The sequence below is a fragment of the Pongo pygmaeus genome, chromosome 8, assembly GCF_028885625.2.
Source record: "Pongo pygmaeus isolate AG05252 chromosome 8, NHGRI_mPonPyg2-v2.0_pri, whole genome shotgun sequence".
Classification (NCBI taxonomy): Eukaryota; Metazoa; Chordata; class Mammalia; order Primates; family Hominidae; genus Pongo; species Pongo pygmaeus.
Window position 1 is genome coordinate 11,356,332 of NC_072381.2, and position 19,261 is coordinate 11,375,592.

Here is a 19,261-nt window from a genome sequence, read left to right on the forward strand (position 1 = left end):
CAATTACCCAACCTAACTTGAAGTATAGATGTTTCTGTATAATAAATATAGAACAGTTATATTGGCAAAGGAAATACGTGTGTACATGCATGAGAAGGGTCATTGTGCTGTTGTGTGGATAAACACACAGCAGAAGTTCATGGAATAGGGGGTTGCCTGATTCCACTAGAAGAGAGAGTGATGGAATAATGCGAAACAAGCCTGAAAAGGGAGCTGGGGGTCAAAGCATGGAATTCCCTGAAATACATGCCAAGAAGCTGGGTATTAATTTGGTAGATAAGTAAAAGTTTTTGAGTGGGGGAGAAAAATTTCTAGACTGAGTTTTAGACAGATTAAAAAGGCAATGGCATAGAAGATGGAAGGCAATGACCAGAACTGGTGAGGAGGCTGTTTCGGGAATCCCGGTGAACAGGAATGAAAACCTCACTAGGGCTGTAGCCGTGGAAATAGAAAAGCCTATGAGAAGGAAGAGAAATTAGGAGAGAGAGAGAGAGCTAAACTGAGGATTTGAAGGGGTAGAAAATTAAGCAAATTTAGAGCCACACCAGAGTGTTAGGTGAGAGGTCTGAGAAGCTGGAAGAGCTGCCCCTGTCCCGGGGTTGATGCTCCCGTAAGCCATGGTCTCTGTCCAGCTTCTCAAGTTCTCTGTGGGGTACCCAGCTTCAGGTCATTTCCTGTGGGGTAAGGCAGGGGTGTGGCTGGAAGAGTCTGAGTAGTAGGTTATCCTGGGAAGCAGTGTAAGAGATCAGCGCGGACAGAGTCGATCCATGCAAAGAGGCTCAGAAGATCCAGGTGAGGAGACTTGTTCCCGATTTGAGGCCAGCATGCGTACCAGGTCCTCAAGGAGAAAATGGGCACTGGAGAGCCCACGTGTAAGGGCTGCTTCAGCCCCACTAGCATCTCCACACTGGGTGAGGGTTACAAGGGAGGCTGGGGGTCGGCCACTCACTGGCTTTTGGGGCTTTGTTCATCCGGGTTCCCAAGATGTCGAGAACTGAGTCACAGTGAGCCCCACCTGACAACAGCTGGCACTGGGGAGGGCACCGAAGGCTGAGGGAGCACTGAGGCCACAGGCAGCGTCACGGGCAGAGACAAATGTCACAAGGATGATTTGTTGTTAAACCAGAACTCGTTTCTCTTAAAATATAAGAGAATACTGTTTGTTGGTATATATTATTGAAAGTAATGGTAAAAACCACAATCACTTTCGTACCAACCTAATAGAATCTAGGATTGGAAATGTAAATGAACCACCAGGTCATTAAACCACGCCTTTAGTCGCCTTTAACGGCCAGGTCAGGCGTTATCATTTCAGTGTGTATTTTGCATTGCTCAGTTAGGCAGCTTGTCTAATTTAGCGCCTGGGTAAGATGTGGAGAACATCTGGAAGAGTGAGTATTGGAGCGCCCATCATTGACTTCGGAAGACAGTTCCACAAGTCAGAAAGGAATCATGGCTGAGAGGATGTCAGTATATTTCCCACTTAGTGATAAGGGAAGATTATTACCTTTCTCTTAATTTGAGCTCATTAATCAGTAGTGATTGTGATCTTCCGAGCATCGCACACAATTCTCGCAGTCTTTTGTTGTAATTGTAGCTGTCATAGTACAGCCTTAGCAGCACTATAATCCTACAAGGTTTTTCTTATGTTGAATCTTTCTATTTATCTCCATTTTCAAAATTGTTTTATACCCTCTAGTTTCTTGCTATTAAAACATAGATCTAAGCAGAGGATTCTAGACAAACCTAGGTATAAACTTTTAAATAAAAACTAGTTTTGCTTTGTATTTATTTAGGAGCTCAACTGACTGGATTCGTTGCTTCTTATATCACAAAGGTGCATTGACATAAAGGGAAGAACTAAAGTATTATCAAATAAATTTCCTGTTCACAATAACATTGCTAAACACAGTGACAACAGTATCTTCTACTGAGATAATAGCTAGTTGGGTGCCACATCTAATGGGAAGGTTAAAAAACGGCATCAGTTTATTCACCTTTATCACTAATACAGTAAAAATATTTCTAAGAAAAATTGAACTAAGAAAAGATTGTCATTTTTTTGAGTAGCAGTGCTTCTGAAAGCGGCACACTCACACTTTGATCATAGCTGTTATTTTTCATTCGTGGTCCGTGCCTCCTATTTTAAGCCTATTCATTTTTCTTCTAATTTTAAGATTAAATAAAGCAAAATGAAAGCTTGTGTTATTATTTAGTATGAAAACACAGGACCTAATCACAGCTAATGAGTGTAATAAATGCTAGGCTGTACCTTCTCTTGTTTGGTGTGTGTTTTATATACAGGAGGTAACATAGGCTGAGTAACTAGGATGCCAAGTTTCAGATGGGGTTGTGGAATGCTGTCTGACAGCCGATTAGAGTAATCTGTCAGAAATGATGACTTAATCACCATAACAGACTCCAAATTCCCTCACAGAATTCCACCCAGAGTAATCTAGTTTTCCTGCAATATTTTATTTTATTTTATTTTTTACCAGGACTAAATGGCTACGTTGCTTGTTTTTCCCCCTTTGGCGTATGACATGATTTTAATGGAAATGTAAATAGGTGGTATCTTTACAGCACAAAGGCTGATTTGGAGCCTGATAAGCCAAAATCAGATATATAATCCTGGGTTCTGCAGTTTTTCTCCGTCACTAGATTATTAGCCTGTGGAGTTGAGTACTGCTGGCTGTATATATCCCAGGTGACCAAGAAAGGCCATTCTCTCCAATGTGTTCTCTTAGCTTTCAGATGGGACCTTTTCTCCTTCCCCTCAGGGAAACTCCTATACTCTGCAAAATAATGATGATGACAACTGTAGCGGGCACTTACTGTGCCATCAGTGTTTTAAGCGTGTCACACATATCATGGCTATCAGGAAAAAGTTGTAATTTATTTCCACTGTAGTTTTTTTCCACTGGTTGGGAGAAGGGGTTATGAGATAAGGATCACTTCTGTTTCTTTGTTGTTACCAAACGCAAATCCACTTTTTTTTTTAACTGGCTTATATCACTTTTATAAAATTATGTCAGCAAATGGTGATTGAAAGTTTTCTGACAAGGCACAGTGGGTCGTGCCTGTAATCCCATCACTTTGGGAGGCCAAGGCAGGTGGATCATCTGAGGAGTTTGAGACCAACCTGGCCAACATGGTGAAACCCTGTCTCTACTAAAAATACAAAAAATTAGCCAGGCCTGGTGCAGGCGCCTGTAATCCCAGCTATTCGGGAGGCTAAGGCAGGAGAATCGCTTGAACCGAGAGGCAGAGGTTGCAGTGAGCTAATATCATGCCATTGCACTCTAGCCTGGGCAACAAGAGCAAAACTCTATCTCAAAAAAAGTTTTTTGTGTGCCCACTATGTTAATCGTGATACATAAAAGAACAACTTGAAATAGTGCTGAGACTCAGAGGTTAGGTAAATGCCATATATTCTGCCTCCACCATGGAATTGGCATCTTCAGAGGGTAACAGTTTTTTCCCGAATTTCCAAAGCAGTGTTCAGATAAATAGACCTTGCATAATCCAGGCAGTTAACACAAAGCCACATAGTAGAGCCTTTTGACATGAATGATGGCTCACCCAGCAATGAGTGGTCTTCACTTTGATTCGTTTTATAGATTCCAGTGTACTTTTTTGCACTATCAGTTTGTGAATACACCACAAAATGTAAGATCAATTGATGTCAGTAATTCACAACCATTGTTTCCTCTCACACTTGTCAGCGTCTATGTAGAACATTTCAGACAGCTGGCCCTGTGAAAGAAACCTCAGAGTCTAATCCACTGTGTGAGTTTTGAACCTCTGGATCCAAGCATGGATTTAGCTCTGTCCTTGTTAGTCGAATGGCAAATTGGCCAGGGCTACACTTTCCTGGCCTGACTCTAAAGCTATTTTTTTTTTATTCATTACATGTTTTTATTTCTTTCCTGCCCTTTTCATAAAGAAAACCCAAACAGTAATTTTTGTTCTTGGGCTAATTGTTAAAACATTGTATGTGTGTATGAAAATACACAGGTATACTACACACACATATAAAGTATGAGTTCCTCATTGGAAAGAAGCCTGTAGATGGAGGCAATCTTTATATGTAGTGTGGAAGAGGGAAATTATGGTAATGTTACAGATTCTTAGAAACCCCAAACTTGCTTATACCACAACTGTGTGGATGCACATGACAGGCGGCGTGGGGTAGAGGCCTCAGGCTTGCGCTCCCACCGGACAGACCTGGGTTCGAATCCCTGCTCTGCCACCTGCTTGCTGTCTGACTCGGCCAAGTTATTTAGCCTCTCTCTGCCTTGGTTCCTCTCTGCCTTGGTACTGATTTCTGGGGCTCTTGTCAAAATTCAGTTAATTACCACGCATAAAGAGCCTGTAGAGTGAAGGTGAAGGGGGAGGCTTCTTCTGTGTTTACAGCAGTTGTCTAAAGGCTCCATTCCACTTATCAGGAATAGTTATGACCTCCAGATGTGGCTTTGTCCCAGTGATAAAAACTGCTTGTTATTTGTTTTTTGAAACAGGGTCTTGCTCTGTTACCCAGGCTGGAGCACAGGGGCACAATTTCGGCTAACTGCAACCTCTTCCTCCCAGGTTCAAGCGATTCTCCTGCCTCATCCTCCCAAGTAGCTGGGATTACAGGTGTGCGCCACCATGCCCAGCTAATTTTTGTATTTTTAGTAGAGACAGATTTTCACCATGTTGGCCAGGCTGGTCTCAACCTCCTGACCTGAAGTGATCCACCCGCCTTGGCCTCCCAAAGTGCTGGGATTACAGGTGTGAGCCACCGTGCTGGGCCAGCTGCTTGTTATTGATCTGACAGATTATTTTTGTCATCTGTATTCTTTTAGAGATGTCCTTCTATTAAAGATATCTTAGCAAGTTTACCGTAGTGTTAGTGTTTTGTTTTTATTTTTTTAATTTGAAGGTTCTTGTTTAGTGCTGATTGATGTTCCTAAGTTACCATCCCTAAAGCTATTTTTGATTGTTCCCCATCTCTGCTATCAGAAGCATAATAGAACAGTGGCTGGCATTCGAGTCACTCACGAGGGAGACAGGCAAACCTGTGTGGGTTGGGGGTGTCTTCCTATGTAATAGAAGGTCTCGTGATGGGGCACGCTCTCTTTCATTTGAGCGGATGATGGGCCTCCAGTTGGTGGCAAATCTTTTGAAACTTGTTTTTAGCATTCCCAAATTTTTTTAGAGAAAAATTCAGAAAGTACAGGTGCTTTTGGCATTTCATAGTTAATATACAAGCGACACACGAGTATTCTCCATGGATGACTTTTGTGTTGTCATGGAATGAAAGAAAAATACCAGTGGGTCTTTACTGGCCAGAATATTTTCATTTTCTCACTTGGCACATAGCTCTTTTGTGAATTCACTTCTTTCCATCCCCTCTCTCTACTTTTAAATATTTCATGGGCAGTAAGCTTATAATATGTGCTAGCACGGCTGCTCTCTCAAGGGGTCATGATGGGTTTAATAATGAGATGCGTAACAGTGACTCTGTAAAAACCCATTTCAGGTTAAAAATGGCATGTTTTATTGAATCTCGTGTTAAAGGTGGTTAACTCATCGATTGGTGATGGCTGGGGTTAAACAAGTTCCAACATGAGTTCTCCTGTGTGTGAGGAACCAACTGTGCCCCCGCCCGCAGCCGCTTCCTTCCCCCAGGACTCTGTCTCCAGACTAGGCCTGTGTTGGCTCAGAACCCTCCCTTCCTACAGCAGAGACCCACTGAGGCAGAGGGCTTCAGAGAGCCCCACGAGACTGTGTCCATAGCGGCGACTCCGGAGAGCATGGCTGCTGAGTGCGGCTGCTCCGTGGCCAGCTTCACGGCGGCACCAGGTGGTGACAGCTGTTGGCAGAGCTGTGTGCAGCGCTCTGTGCATGCACTTACCCCTCAGACTTGAGAAATGGCTTTGCTCCAAAGTCATACTCTTATTTTCATTTTCATGAGTCACAGCTGGGGCCTTGTGCAAAGAATCGAAGGTCAGCTTACTCAGGAGTGAGGGGCATCAGGCCCAGTCACAGGCCAGCCAGGGTGAAGACCAGGGTGGACCACTCAGCTCCGGGACCGTGTGTGTGTAGGGAGGGAGAAGAGCTGGGAGGACCACGGGCCACTTATCCCCAGGAGGTGGGACGAAGGGGGAGGGCTGATGCTGGGAGGCTTTACCAACAGATGGCTCCTACCAGGGCGACAGGGATGGAGACGCCGGTGGCAACTGGTGCTGGGTCAGAACCAAGCCACTGTGTGCTGTCGTGGGTGCAGAAACTTAGCTTTGGGGTAGAAGGGACAGTGAGACAGGGGCCTGTCCTCAAGAAGCTCCAGCTCACTGAAAGCCCAAGCAGACCCGTGAAGGACCACACCTCCGTGGGCCGAGATGCTCCCCTCCACGAGCTCCACCTTGACTGTGCATAGGACGCTAATTCTTAGTACACAGGAGCAACAGAACTTCAGCAGATGCCTTCTCAGGACTGCGCTTGACTCTAGTTCCTTCTCCCCAGGAGGAAGAAAGGGAAGGAGCCCTTGAAATTTCCCCTTTCGCTATGTTTCACTGGTTTTTAAACAAATAGGGCTAAATAGAGACCAAGAAGTTAACCAGTACCTTAACATGTGGCTTTAGGCAAAATGTTATTCAAAAAAAAAAAACTTCTAAAAATTCATGTGCCGTCAAGGAAATCTTCACATGAATGGGTTTAGAAGCCTTTCTTGATAGCAATGTGAACTTGAAGAAACGTGTGAAGTCCCATTTACTCCCATCAACAGGATCTATTTCCAAAACTCATGCTCCTGCCATTTCCCCACAAGCATACTGCAGCCTTGCGTGAGAGGACCAGAGATCTGTCATCTTCCAGGCTTGTTGCAAGTGCAGCTGAGATGAACATAAGTAATAGACTCATTAATTGTTTCATCATGACACAGGAAAACCACTCTGTAAAGTCAGAGGCTGGTGTTTGTAAAATTCTTAGACTCATCGAACAGTATAGACAGATCATGACAGCACAGACCACTGAAGATGTTTTTAGATACAGCCTATAGTGTGTCTGAAAAATACTCACTCCTGAATTAAAACTTCCCATTCTGTGTGGCTGGAGATGCAGCCTCAGTTTAATTAGCACACATCTCTTCAGAGACTCCTTGCAAAAATTCTGGAAGATCGTGTGCTCCGTTGTCATAGACAGAGGAAGGAGGTAGCCCCTGGGAACTAGCCTCAGCCCTGACCCTAGCCACACAGTAGGTAGATTCAATTAGCGACCACCACATCACCTGGGCCCTCCCCCGGCCCCTCCCCTGGTCTCTTGCTGTCTACTGGGACCTGCAGGCATGTGCAGGGCACAGCATGAGATCCTGCCTTCAGCCCCATCTAACTCTGGCAGCAGGGAGGGCCAGGGTCCCTAGTCATGGGGAAGCAGTTGAGAAGCAACAGTTCTGACCCCACTCATTTCATCATTAGCTCTTGAGAAGGGTGCTCAGGGTGTGGCCACTGGCTGCCACCTGTCCTGGCACCTAGGGAAGATTTCATTCAGGAGTGAGTAGATGGGCATTGTTTTTTTACTTGAAATTGTCCAGCCTATGAACATATTCCTCACTATTAGTCTTGTGCTTTAGATGTCTTGTTTTTGGTGAATGTTCTTTTTAACAACTTCCATTGGCCGGGCGTGGTGGCTCACGCCTATAATCCCAGCACTTTGGGAGGCCGAGGTGGATGGATCCCAAGGTCAGGAGATCGAGACCATCCTGGCTAACACAGTGAAACCCCGTCTCTACTAAAAATACCAAAAAAATTAGTCGGGCGTGGTGGCAGGCGCCTGTAGTCCCAGCTACTCGGGAGGCTGAGGCAGGAGAATGGCATGAACCCGGGAGGCGGAGCTTTCAGTGAGCCGAGATCACGCCACTGCACTCCAGCCTGGGTGACAGAGCAAGACTCTGTCTCAAAAAAAAAAAAAAACAACAACTTCCGTTGCTTCCTCTGTTGGTTAGGATATCATATCATTGTTCTTGATCAACAGTATTGCCTATTTTCTCTTATTCTGTGCCTCCAAATAAACTGTTCTTTTCCCTGAAATGTCCTTTCCACATCTTCCGGTTAACATGAGGATTCCTTTGAGAATGAATGCAGACGTAGCTTCATCTGAGATGCCTTCCCCAGTGTGTCCTTCCTCCATCTGTGTCTGGTGTCTTTTCTCCAAGTTCCCACCGTACAGCTCTTACCACGCCTCTTATCACACTGTGGGAAATGCTTGCTGTATCTGTCTCTCCTACCACACTGCAAGCTCCATCACAATGAGAACCCCTTCTCATCCTCCTCTTCCCAGCATCTAACATATAGTGTCTGGTAAAAACAGAAACACGTGAATAAACGAGCAGTCATACTGGGTCAAATCATTGAAACCATTTATGTTACAGGGAAAGAATTCTTTTTCCATCCTCATACTTTAAAACTTTCAACTAGAATGTCTACTCTTTTATAATAACTTCGCTACTCAAGAAATCTTCCAAAGTTCTGGGAGTCAGAAGATTTTGAGGAAGTGAAACAGTATTATGAGAATGAATCCTCCCACCCATTTTTTTGTCTTCCTTGACATTTACATCTTGTATGTGATCAGAAATCTGTAACTCAAATGAACTGTTCATGGTAATGAGCCATTATTAATACAGTCCTGATTGAACACCTTTCTCTAAGAAGGTCACAGTGCTTTGCATACATTATCTAGCTTGTCTTCAGAACATACCTGAAGTGGGGTGACCATCTATTCAGAATTCACCATGGTCTGACAATCCACGGCTCTGCGAAGTTGGTTTTTCCCCTGCTGAGCCCAGGAAGGAGAAAAACAAAGTTCAGGTGTGCAGTGGCAGTAGCTGTGTTATCACCACCGCTGCTGCTTCACCGAGCCTTCTACAGAGTCTTACGGCAGCACAAGCCAATTCTCTGAGCAACTGCACGAATGCTAAGAGTGCAGTCTTGGTGTCATATGAGTCATACAGCTGTAGAGATCAGGTCCTACAGGAGTTAGGGGGAAGGGAAGATTACTTTCCCCTAAGGGGATATTGCAGGTGCCTTCGAACGAGTGTGTGTCTGCCCTCTTCAGTGAGAAGCATGCCATTCTTAACCGAAGGCTCATATGGCCAAGTCCCACATTGGACATTTTATGGAGAAGCAGTGTGGTTTAGGGGAGGCATCACCAGATTAAGAGTGGAGATATTAGAGTTGTGTGATCCCAGCTCTGTTGTTAATCACCTGTGTCTATGCAATCACTTATTCCCTTCATACCTGTCAACCGAGAGCACTGACCGCGTGATTTCCAGGGTCCTTTACAGCTTTAGAGTACAGGGGCTCTGTTTTTGCTGCTCCCGAATTTCCACCTCCCATTGTCCACACATTTCACAGATGCATCTGAACTCTCACAGCGCTCTATTTGTGCTCTTCTGTTTGTCCCTGTTTTTTTATGTGGATGCGTATCAACCCCCATGATGGACTGCACTCTCCCTGCAGGTAGGAACCATGTTCATTTCATTTTTGTGTCCCAGGCATAATGTAGGTGCGCTCACCTCATCTCTCCCATATCTTGAACCTGTGAATCTCATTGGACTCTCTTCAGCAGATGAACCTGTATAAGTCTTTCCTGTCTTGAAAGGACAGATGGGTGGCCCCCATCTGCCACTGAGCTCCCTGTTGAACCCCCTTTGCTGGTGACCTCAAAATAGAAGAAGCCCTCATTCACCATATCCACTGTTATCCTGCTTCTTTCCCCTCCACTTCCCATGACCAGGTGTTCTCTGCCACTCCACAGAACCTGCTTCTGATAAATCCCCTGAATAATTTTTTATTGCCAAATCCAAATTCTTCAGCCTCTCACAGTGTTTGCTGTGGCTGGCCACTCCCTCATTCTGGAAACTCCTCTTCTCTCGTGGCTCCCATGGGAGCAGTTGCTCCTGCAGCTCCTCCTGCCCCTCGCTCTGCCCTCCTTGGACTCCTCTTTCCTGGTATTCTCTGCAGTTCTATCCTCGACTGTCAGCTCTTTGCACCCTTTTTTCCCTCGCTGACAGCTTCATGAATACCTGTGGCTTCACTGTCAAGCTGAGGAATCTTCTCTGTGTCCCAGGCCCCTCTCTCAAGCCTGAGCCCCATGATTACAACTTCTCTCTGCACCCCACAGCCACATCAACCTTAGCATGTCCAGACCTGCGCTCTTCAGCCGCCTCTGAAACTCTTTGCTCGTGTTTTCCCCATTCGGGCAGTCATCCCACAGTCACCTGGTTATACAGACCTGGAGTTCCCCTTCTCCACCATCCCCATGACCAGCCAGTCGCCATGAAGTTCAGCCTTTACTAGTGTTCCCTGGCCTGCGGCAGCAGCCTCTTAACTGTCCTCCCTGCCTGTGTCTCTCTTCTGTAATCCACCCTTCACACTGCAGCCAAAATGGCTTTTCTAGAATTTCGATCTTGTTGCCTTTGTTACTTCCTCTATACCTGACCACATACTTTCAGACAAAATTTCAGTTCCTTAGCTTGCAAGACGCTCTGAGAGCTGGGTGTTGCCCACCTTCACCGCGCCTTCCCATGGTCCTCCATGCTCACACTGAGCTCCCTGTGAGAGGGAACTGTCACCCTTCCACTTGCTGGGTCACTGCGGAGCTGCCCAATGAGTTTCACCTGCCGGTCCCCCTTCGCTGCTGGCACGTCCAAGGAGTCGGCCCAGATGCCGCCTTGGCTTTCCTCGCCAGGCAGAATTAAGTCCCACACCCCTGGACCCCTGTGGGCTCTGTCCTGCCTCTCCCCACATGCTTGTCAGGGTGCTTACTGGCTGAGGGCTCAGCATCTCTCCTGCCCCTGCCATCCCACCCCCGCCATCCTATGCCCGCCATCCCACCCCTGCCACACTGAGCACCTGAAGGGAGGACCTTCTTCACTGGCCTTTGTTCCCAGTTTTTGGCCTAGAGCCTGACAAAGGTTACCTGTTTGCTCCATACCTGCTGGACAACCAGACAGATGCATGCTGGGAGGATCGCTTGCTCAAAAACTCTGCCCGTCTCCCCCAGGCATGTTACTGGTCCTTCTCTCCATTACTATAGGATAGAGGTCACATTCCTCAGCCCAACTCATGGCTTTCCACACAGGTGACTTGTCCTGCTTTTGAAGAGGCGGCTCACTTAGCCTCTTTCTTCTCCCTCCTCCTCTGTTCTGAAGACCCAGGCCGGCATTAGGTGCACGTGATCCTGACTGCCTGATGATAATTTCCCATGATGAAAGTAGCAGAGCCAAGTGCCATTTCCCTTTCATTGAAATTAGATAAAACCCAGAGCTGTGGCTTGCAAGTGACGGAAGTCCACTGGGGAAATGAAAGGTGCGGAGAGAATGGGACCCATTATGGTGAAAGCATTTGCACAGCCAGTGATTCCATCCACCCTGTGGCTCCTGTGTTCCTCGGGGTGCAATGAAATGTGAAGCAGGAGGACCTTTGGAGGTGGTTTGAGGAATTGATTCTAATCTGAAATGGTGGCAGCATTCTGTGCTTGGAGCACATCCTGCGGACCAGGCACCGGGTGTGATGGGCACTTTAGGAAGAGCCATGGGGCCCCCGGGTCCACTGTAGCTCAGGACCTCGGCCCTGCTGTCTCAAGTCCTTTCCACTCCTGTCATGTACTGGACGTGATCAGAGGGTGTGCGTCTCCCTCCCTTCCACCCTCCTCCTCTCCATCCTTCCTTCCATCCCTGCATTCTTCAGTGGCTCTGTGTTCCTATTCTATATTTGTATTAGCATTTAATAAAAATTATATACTGGCACCGAAGTCAGTCAACTGCTAGACCTTCAAATTACTCATGAGGCCTAAGAAAAACCTATGTGACAAACATAGGATGGCCAGAAAACTCTGCATGATTTAATTTTATAATAATTTTTATAATGATAGAATAACAATAGCTAAGTTATTTTCAACACATCTTAGCCTCTACTTATGAAGCATTTTACACGCATTTTCTCGTTTAATTCTGACAGCCTTACAATTCAGGTGTTATCTCCATCTCACAGATGAGGAGACCGAAGCTCAGAGAAGTTAAGACGCTTGCTTGAGATTGCATGGCTGTAATAAATGGCAGAAGCAGAATTGCCTATAACATAGAGGCAGAAACCATATTGAGTGGCAGAACCAGGTTTCACACTGAAGTCTGACTGCAGAGCCCAAGCTTTTAAATATGTTCTGTGTTACAGGGCCCCGTGACTTAAAAGGGTTTGGTTCCTGAACAGAAAACACACACTTTTTAACATAGTTAATATTACCTGGAGAAGTCTTGTTGTTACTTATGTGCCCTTAAAACAGTATCAGTAATCGAATTGCTTCAGATTTCTGAGATTATTTTTACAGTTGTTCAATCTGCCTTTACTTTCTCACTTTTGTGTTTTTAGATGCATCATCCCATTCAGATGAAACCTGCAGATAGTGAAAAGTCAAACGGTAGGTGGTAACCAACTGTCTTGTTTAATAATATATCTGCTGCTTTAAATTACAAAGTCAGTTGGGGGCGGGAGAAGCCGGCCCAGCTGCTTTTCTCTCTAGAAGACAGAGAACACTGCTCCTGGAACCTTCTCTGTGGCCTGCATGTCTGGAGGAATGCACTCTCCACTCTCCTCTGTCCTGTCCCGTTGATCTCTGGCATAAAGATGTATGAGGCTGTTACAGCAGTGGCTTTCTGCGTCCTTCTCTTTGGAACTTGCCCTCTATGGGGACCCTGTGGCATTTGGTTCCTGTCTCCTCCAACAAAGCAATACAGGGACATCTCATGGGGATCCAGAGGACGTCTGCAGGAAAGGAATTGCCCATGAAGAATTAGGCTGTCTTTCTGTGGGTGAGGGAGGGGTGTTGGTTTTTTGTTTTTTTTTTTTTACCTTTTCCATGTGTTTCTTTTGGACTTGGAGACTGCCTTATTGTACTCTTCTCTAAATTGCACTGATGCATTTGCATCAGAATTCAGAGTTCAGTCTGCTGATTAAATAAACGTACACTTGGTGCAAAAATCTGCATTTGATGAGGTCCATAAACAATTGGGTTTTGCCTCTTTGAGACATGAGAGAGTTGATAGCCACATTTCCCTCTTCTAAGTTTTTGTTCCCTTTCAACGAACCTTCTGTCCCTGTTTTGTTCTTTTAATTTACTGAAATGTATGTTAAAAGAATCTTCTACCATCCTAGACTGGAGAGCTGCTCTGTCCCATAAGACTGACATAATCAGCACTGTTTCCTTCCAACAGGCAGTTTTGCACCTCATTAATTAGTAATCAGGGCAGAAGCCATGCACTTAGAGATCTGCATATCTGCAAATGTAAATTATGATTGGGCTCTAAATCTCTCCACAAGGTATTTTTTGCTAATTGTAGTGCATTCCATTTTCTGGCTTCTCCACAGAATAGAAAGTTTTGAAGAAAATTACAAGTCATAGCATGTTGCTGCCAGCACCCGACTTGTCAGAGCTTTCTTCTCTCAGCTTTCAGCAGAATGCAGTGGCCCATACATGTAGTTGAAGCTGCTCAGGAGGCCAAGGCAGGAGGATCCCTTGAGCCCAGGAGGATCCCTTGAGCCTGGGCAACATAGATATATACATAAAGAAAATTAAAAATAAAAAATAGCTTTTCTCTCTCTAGGAGGAGACTTTGGTGCTTTAACCACTGTCTGCTCCTCAGCCCTGCACTTTACTTAGGGTTAATTCGTTTTTTTCTCTACTGCTTTATCACAAACATGACACTTAGCACCAGAAGTTGTCAAATCCGCTGCTGCTCTGTGACCCCGTGAGCGAGCCGCGCCGCTCCTGCAGTTACCAGTTGTTCTTTCATCAGTTACCATGTGCCAGGCATGTTGCTAGGGGCTGGGACTGCAGCATGGAATAGGAAAAGGACGAAGAAAAGACCCCAAGAGACTGTGTCTCTGACCTTGTAGAACTGACATTCAGTCTATTGATTTAAGTACCCAGAAGTCATTTAAACATTGAACTTGAATCTCTGCTGTTGTATAATGGAATTGATAGTAACTGTCTCACCTAAGTTGGCTTCCCCCGAGCCCAAGACTCAAATAAGGTGTTTGTAACAGTCTCTGTAATGATAGAATGCCTCTATGAAATGTTGATTACTGTTTACACCCAGAGATGGTCTCCTGGCCTCTGCAGGCTCTCCACGGAGCGTGCTGGCCTGGGAAGAAGACCACTTCACCCAGGCGGGCTCCTTTCAGCCCTTGTGCTCCGGAGGTGCGTGCTTGCAGTCTGATGACTTCCTTGGTGGGAGACAGGAGAGATGACTCTTGTATTTTGGGATGAATCCTGTTGGTACAGGTCATCTCAGAGTGTGTGGCCACCAAGAAATGTTCCCTGCCTTTGGCTCCATGATACTCTAAACTGTGTCAGGACAAGGACCATGAAGTGAAAGTCTATGGAAAAGGGTTTGGCTCACTTCCGAACCTTTGGTTGTAGATACAGAAACATGATAAATTAGCCAAATTGAAAACATTTGACCTGAAATATCCCAGTACTGAAACACAGAGGGATTTTTTTTTTTTTTTTTTTTTTTGCATTTTCTGCTGTGCAGGTATTCATCTGCCTCAGAGAACGCTTTCTACAGGCAGCTGCCAGGAGTTTGCTGAGTGTTCTGTTGTTCTTTCTGTCCAGTGTCCACTCTGGTCCCTGAGAATCATATTTGCTTTGGGTCTAGAATCACAGCACATAATAAAACTGTCATGGGCACACCCAATGTTGCATGATCACAGAAGCCAAGGAGGACCAGGCACCGTTATTTCTAGGATGAGACGGTTACCTGAAAATGCTGTTTTTCAAGCAGCAGCCTGGGGTAGCAGTTACGAACTATTTGGAGAAGCCTGGATTTGACCCGACTCCACGCTTGTTGGTTTTGTCCTTGGGCAAGTTATTTAACCTTACTCAGCATCAGTGTCTCTTCAGCTGTGAGAGGGGGCTACAGTGGTGTCATCTGAACACTTGTTGTAATGCCCGTCTTACAAGGTTATTTGAGGTTTACATAAGTTTAACTAACGTCTGTAAAGAGCTCAGCATAATACCTGGCACATAGTAAGTATCCAATGTGCTAAGTTCTGCTAAGTTAACACTGTTATTCCACTCACCGAGGCAGCCTTTTCAGTGCATTCTGAGCGGCAGAGGCCGGCCTGTCCAGGCTTGGGCTGTTCATACTGAAGCATAGCTCGGTATGTACAAATGAAAACCCCCAAGCCTTCTAGTTGGGCCAGTTCTCCCTTTGCTTTGTGGATTGACCTTCATTGTCTGAATTTTCAGTAAGAAAAGTCCAAAAATATAAATGAGCAGAAGGCTGCTTTTAAAGGGCTTTTCTTTCTAGAGGCCCAAATGGAACCTCACCTTGCACAGACATGAACAGCTTCGAGGTTCTCTTTGGACCTGATTGAGGAATCAGGAGGAATATGTAGTTTTCTAAAGCAAGTGATAAAAGCCGCAAGCCTTTTCTCATTTCACATGGCATTTTTGACAGGTAAGCATAGTTTCAAAAGCTCAAAGAGCACAAAGATTTCTTTGGCTCAGTTGCTCTAAATAGCTCCTGTAGTTTTGAAAGAAGTATAACGAGCTCTAATTGCACTTTTATTGAGTTTGCTGACATTTATGGATAGCACAAAGGACTCATCACAGTTAGACAGTTACTGTCTTCATTATCACTGTGTTCAGATTTCTAAAACTTTGTATTTGCTGAGCCAGAAAGAGCTGCTAATCATGGATTAATTCGTGATGGACAGGTGAACTCCAGAAAAGCAGTCACCCTTGGCAGCTTTCGTCCATCGAGCAATTCTGAGAGAGGGAACCTCTGGGGTGAGCCCCGACACGTTAGGTTGCGCTCAGATCAGCCCTGCACTTTGGGATTTCACTGAGCAGACTTCCGGAGTCTCCATGGCTTCCTGTAACCTGCCCTTTCCATTGGCTCTGATTTAAGCTGCAGCCTCTGGCACACCAATGGAAGCTCGTGGCATCGTGTTTCCTGTCCACGTGCTCCCACGGAGCCAGGTTGTCCAAAAGGAAAATAATCCCACTCTGGAGAAGCAAAAACTGCTGGGGCTGCTAAGAGGAGCACGCTGAGTAAACCATCCACCTTTCAACAGAATCCGCCTTTTTTGTTATTTTTCCATTGCAGAAAGACGAATGGCGGGACAGGCAGGGCTTTTGAGGAGGTGTGGATTTCATGCACCATCATAAATGAGCAGAAACGTACTTACTCTCTTTCATCCTCTATGCCATCCAGCTTTTAATCCACTATTGCTGTGCCCAACGAGGTACCAGCTGTGCAGTATTGAAAGTCACAAGCAGTTGCTGAAGTTAGGCTGGCAGTGAGTGATACAAACAGAAGCTGCTTTGGTTCTGGTTCTGGGTCTGAGAGGCTGGATCTGTGCTCATTCTGATGTCTTTGCCTCTTGCCACAAGGGGAGTTGTTTGTTGTTTTTACTCTATATACAGAGCATAAATCCATCCATCCTGCTTTAACCCTCCAACCTCACAATTTGCTGGGGGTCTTTAACACCTAGAACCCAGAAATGTCACTTAAGCCTGCTGTGTGTGTGTCTCTCTCTCAAGGCCTCCAAAACCTCCAGTGTCCAGGTGTCAAGTTCAGAGCTAGTAGCAGTCAAGATAACTAAATATCGTCAGCAGAGGGTGCAGACCTGCAAAGCCTCCATTAAAAATAGGAATCATGGGGTGGCTCCATCCAGTCACTTTCTGATTCACTGGAAGATGAAGAAATAATTTTGAAATTCAAAGTGGAGAGACTTACAGATTTGGAGGCAGTAATTAAATGCCATATGTTAGCACTAACACATTGAAAAGTTGTTAATTAATTCAGGCAGCCCCAAATCCAGGTGTGACTTTGACAGATTGTACACGCGGGTGTTAGCACAGACTTACAATTAGAGATTTTTTTAAAAAATGAAGTTTCTATTCCCCTAACTTAAAAAAGTCAGCCCGTATATTTAAAGTATTAACCCATTCTCATCGTATCATGGAAGGTAGACTTCAAATAGCTGCTGGTGTGGAACCCCTTTTGATTCTGTGGTCATCGTTACTAATCGTGGGAGACCCCATCTGTGCAGCACTTCACGTGTAAAAGCATTTCCCTGCCCTTATTCAGTGTCCATCATGGAAAATGACTTTGCCTCTAGAGGGCAAACACCTTACCTTTTAAGTGGTTTGGTTTGGTTTGGTTTGGTTTGGTTTGGTTTTTGTTTTTTTAATTCCTTAAAGCACCTAGCAGAATACTGTGAACACAGTAAATTTCGTTTCAACAACTGACTTTCCTGTAGGTTGAAAAACTAAGTGAGATACTTAGTGCCCATGAATACTCAGGAAAAACTCACCAAGACGGTCATCAAAAGTTGATAAAAAAGTTAAGTGAATTCAGAATAACTGTGTTCTTGTAGAATGTTTACAAAGCTGTTAGGGACCCTCAGAATGGGAATTTGAGGGATGAATTGTATGACTGACTTGTCACTGGAAAACGAAAAAAACTCAGAAGAAAGCTGGGTGTGTTCAGTATTCCGCATATTGCCTTTAAAGCAAACACAGCCCAACTGTTGAAACCATGGAGCAACGTTGGCTAGTAAGAGATTCCCAAAGCCCGGCACTTCTGTGCACACGCACACGTGCGCCCACACACCACACGCACAGATGGAAGTTAACGTTTTGATAACTTGGATGACGGAGGTTTCCGTTACTTCTGTGCACACACACAGGTGCGCCCACACACCACACACACAGATGGAAGTTAATGTTTCGATAACATAGATGATGGAGGTTTCCATTTTTTTTCTTGGCTAATACTTGCTATTTTTAAAAGTGCGAGTTATCTTTCCTCTTGTTGCCTGGCTAAGTTGACCTTGAGTGATGGCTAGGAAGTCAGCATTTCTTCATGAGTAGTTGCCATTTTCTTCATATTCGTCTTAGGAAAAAAATCATTTTTAAGCTTACCCAGGAGCTGCATGTTTAATTTACTATGGCATCCCCCTGAAGCTCAAAACCTGCAAATTATTGTAGCTAAATACCATAATTATAGGTTTACCAGTGAAACCAAGGACTTGGTGGGAATTTTTCATTTGCTTTTGTTTAAAAGAACTAAAACCAGATTGTTCAGGGTAAGAAGAAACACAACAGGAATTTTATTTTTACTCTCATAAAAATGCCAGCCATAGTTTGCTGGGGGTAGGAGTCTCAGAGACGAGAGGGAAGGAGGAGTCCTGCTGATTTTTCTCCCTTTTCTACCCCCTTTCCATCCCATCTCTCCCCTTCCTGTTCCATTTCTCCCCTTCCTGTTCACGGGAATGCCACATTCTCACAGGGCCTCCCCCACCAGAATCCTCCCATGTTAGTGAGCACAGGTGGTGTAGATGGCCTGCAGCAGGTGGCGTGGACGGCCTGCGGTTGCACTCCTTGCCCAGGGTATCTGGTGTCTCTCTGGCTTAGCTGTCGTGCCCGTGCTGCCCATGACTGACCAGGCTTCACCAGTTGACAGCGGATCCATGCTACTTCGCCTTCTCTGAAGGGAGGAAAAAGAACTTGAATTGGAAGTTTTCCATCGGCGTACAGGAGGTCAGGTCCTCAGCGGTCTCCCTCCCAGAAATTGGAGCCCAGGGTGCCTGTTGCCCATGTCTCCTCTGAGTCTGAACGCAAGCAGTGGCTCAGGCCAGCTGATGCTTTCCTCACTGAGCTCCTTCTCTGCACATGAAGCAGAAGATGGGGCGTGCCATCCTGAGGTCAGGCTGCTTTCCTCCATCCACCCAAACCAGGTCCCTACTACTCCACAGTCTGATCCTTGCCTGGTTAGGACCTCATTGCCCTCTCACCTCCAGTCTCTCCAGACCCTTCGTCCAGCTTGAATTCCACATCCCCCAGCGAGCCTTTCTCAAACACCTGGGTACACGATTCATAGTTTACAAGTATTGTGGAATTGTGCCTTTCAACTTGTATTCCTTGGAGCCCTGGAGTTTCTGAGGTGTCCCAGGAGCTGTCACAGTGGGGAGAGAGCTGGGTGGAAGGGATTCTGACCCCCCACTCACTATCCCCGCCTCAAGGGCCCCAGTCAGCCCGAGTATGTCACAGGCCACTTTCTCTCCATTTCTAGGAGAGAAAAGAGTCTAAACTTTCATTCCGTGGATGATAAAACAAAGGTCCTCAGACGTCAGCCTATTCTCCAAAGACACATATCAAACTAATGGCAGCACTGGACCTAGAACCTTGGTCTTCTAATCACGGCCATTGC

At 45.5% G+C, this 19,261-nt stretch overlaps 1 protein-coding gene across 21 annotated transcripts in view; it reads left to right on the forward strand.

Annotated features, from left to right (window-relative positions):
- CELF2 (CUGBP Elav-like family member 2) overlaps positions 1-19,261 on the forward strand; it is a 536,938-nt gene that overhangs the window by 439,128 nt on the left and 78,549 nt on the right. For all 21 annotated transcript variants that reach the window (XM_063669540.1, XM_054436851.2, XM_063669539.1 and 18 more), the window contains one exon: positions 12,408-12,456. In XM_063669540.1, the coding sequence (XP_063525610.1) occupies positions 12,408-12,456 (49 nt within the window). The remainder of the gene's footprint in view (positions 1-12,407; positions 12,457-19,261) is intronic.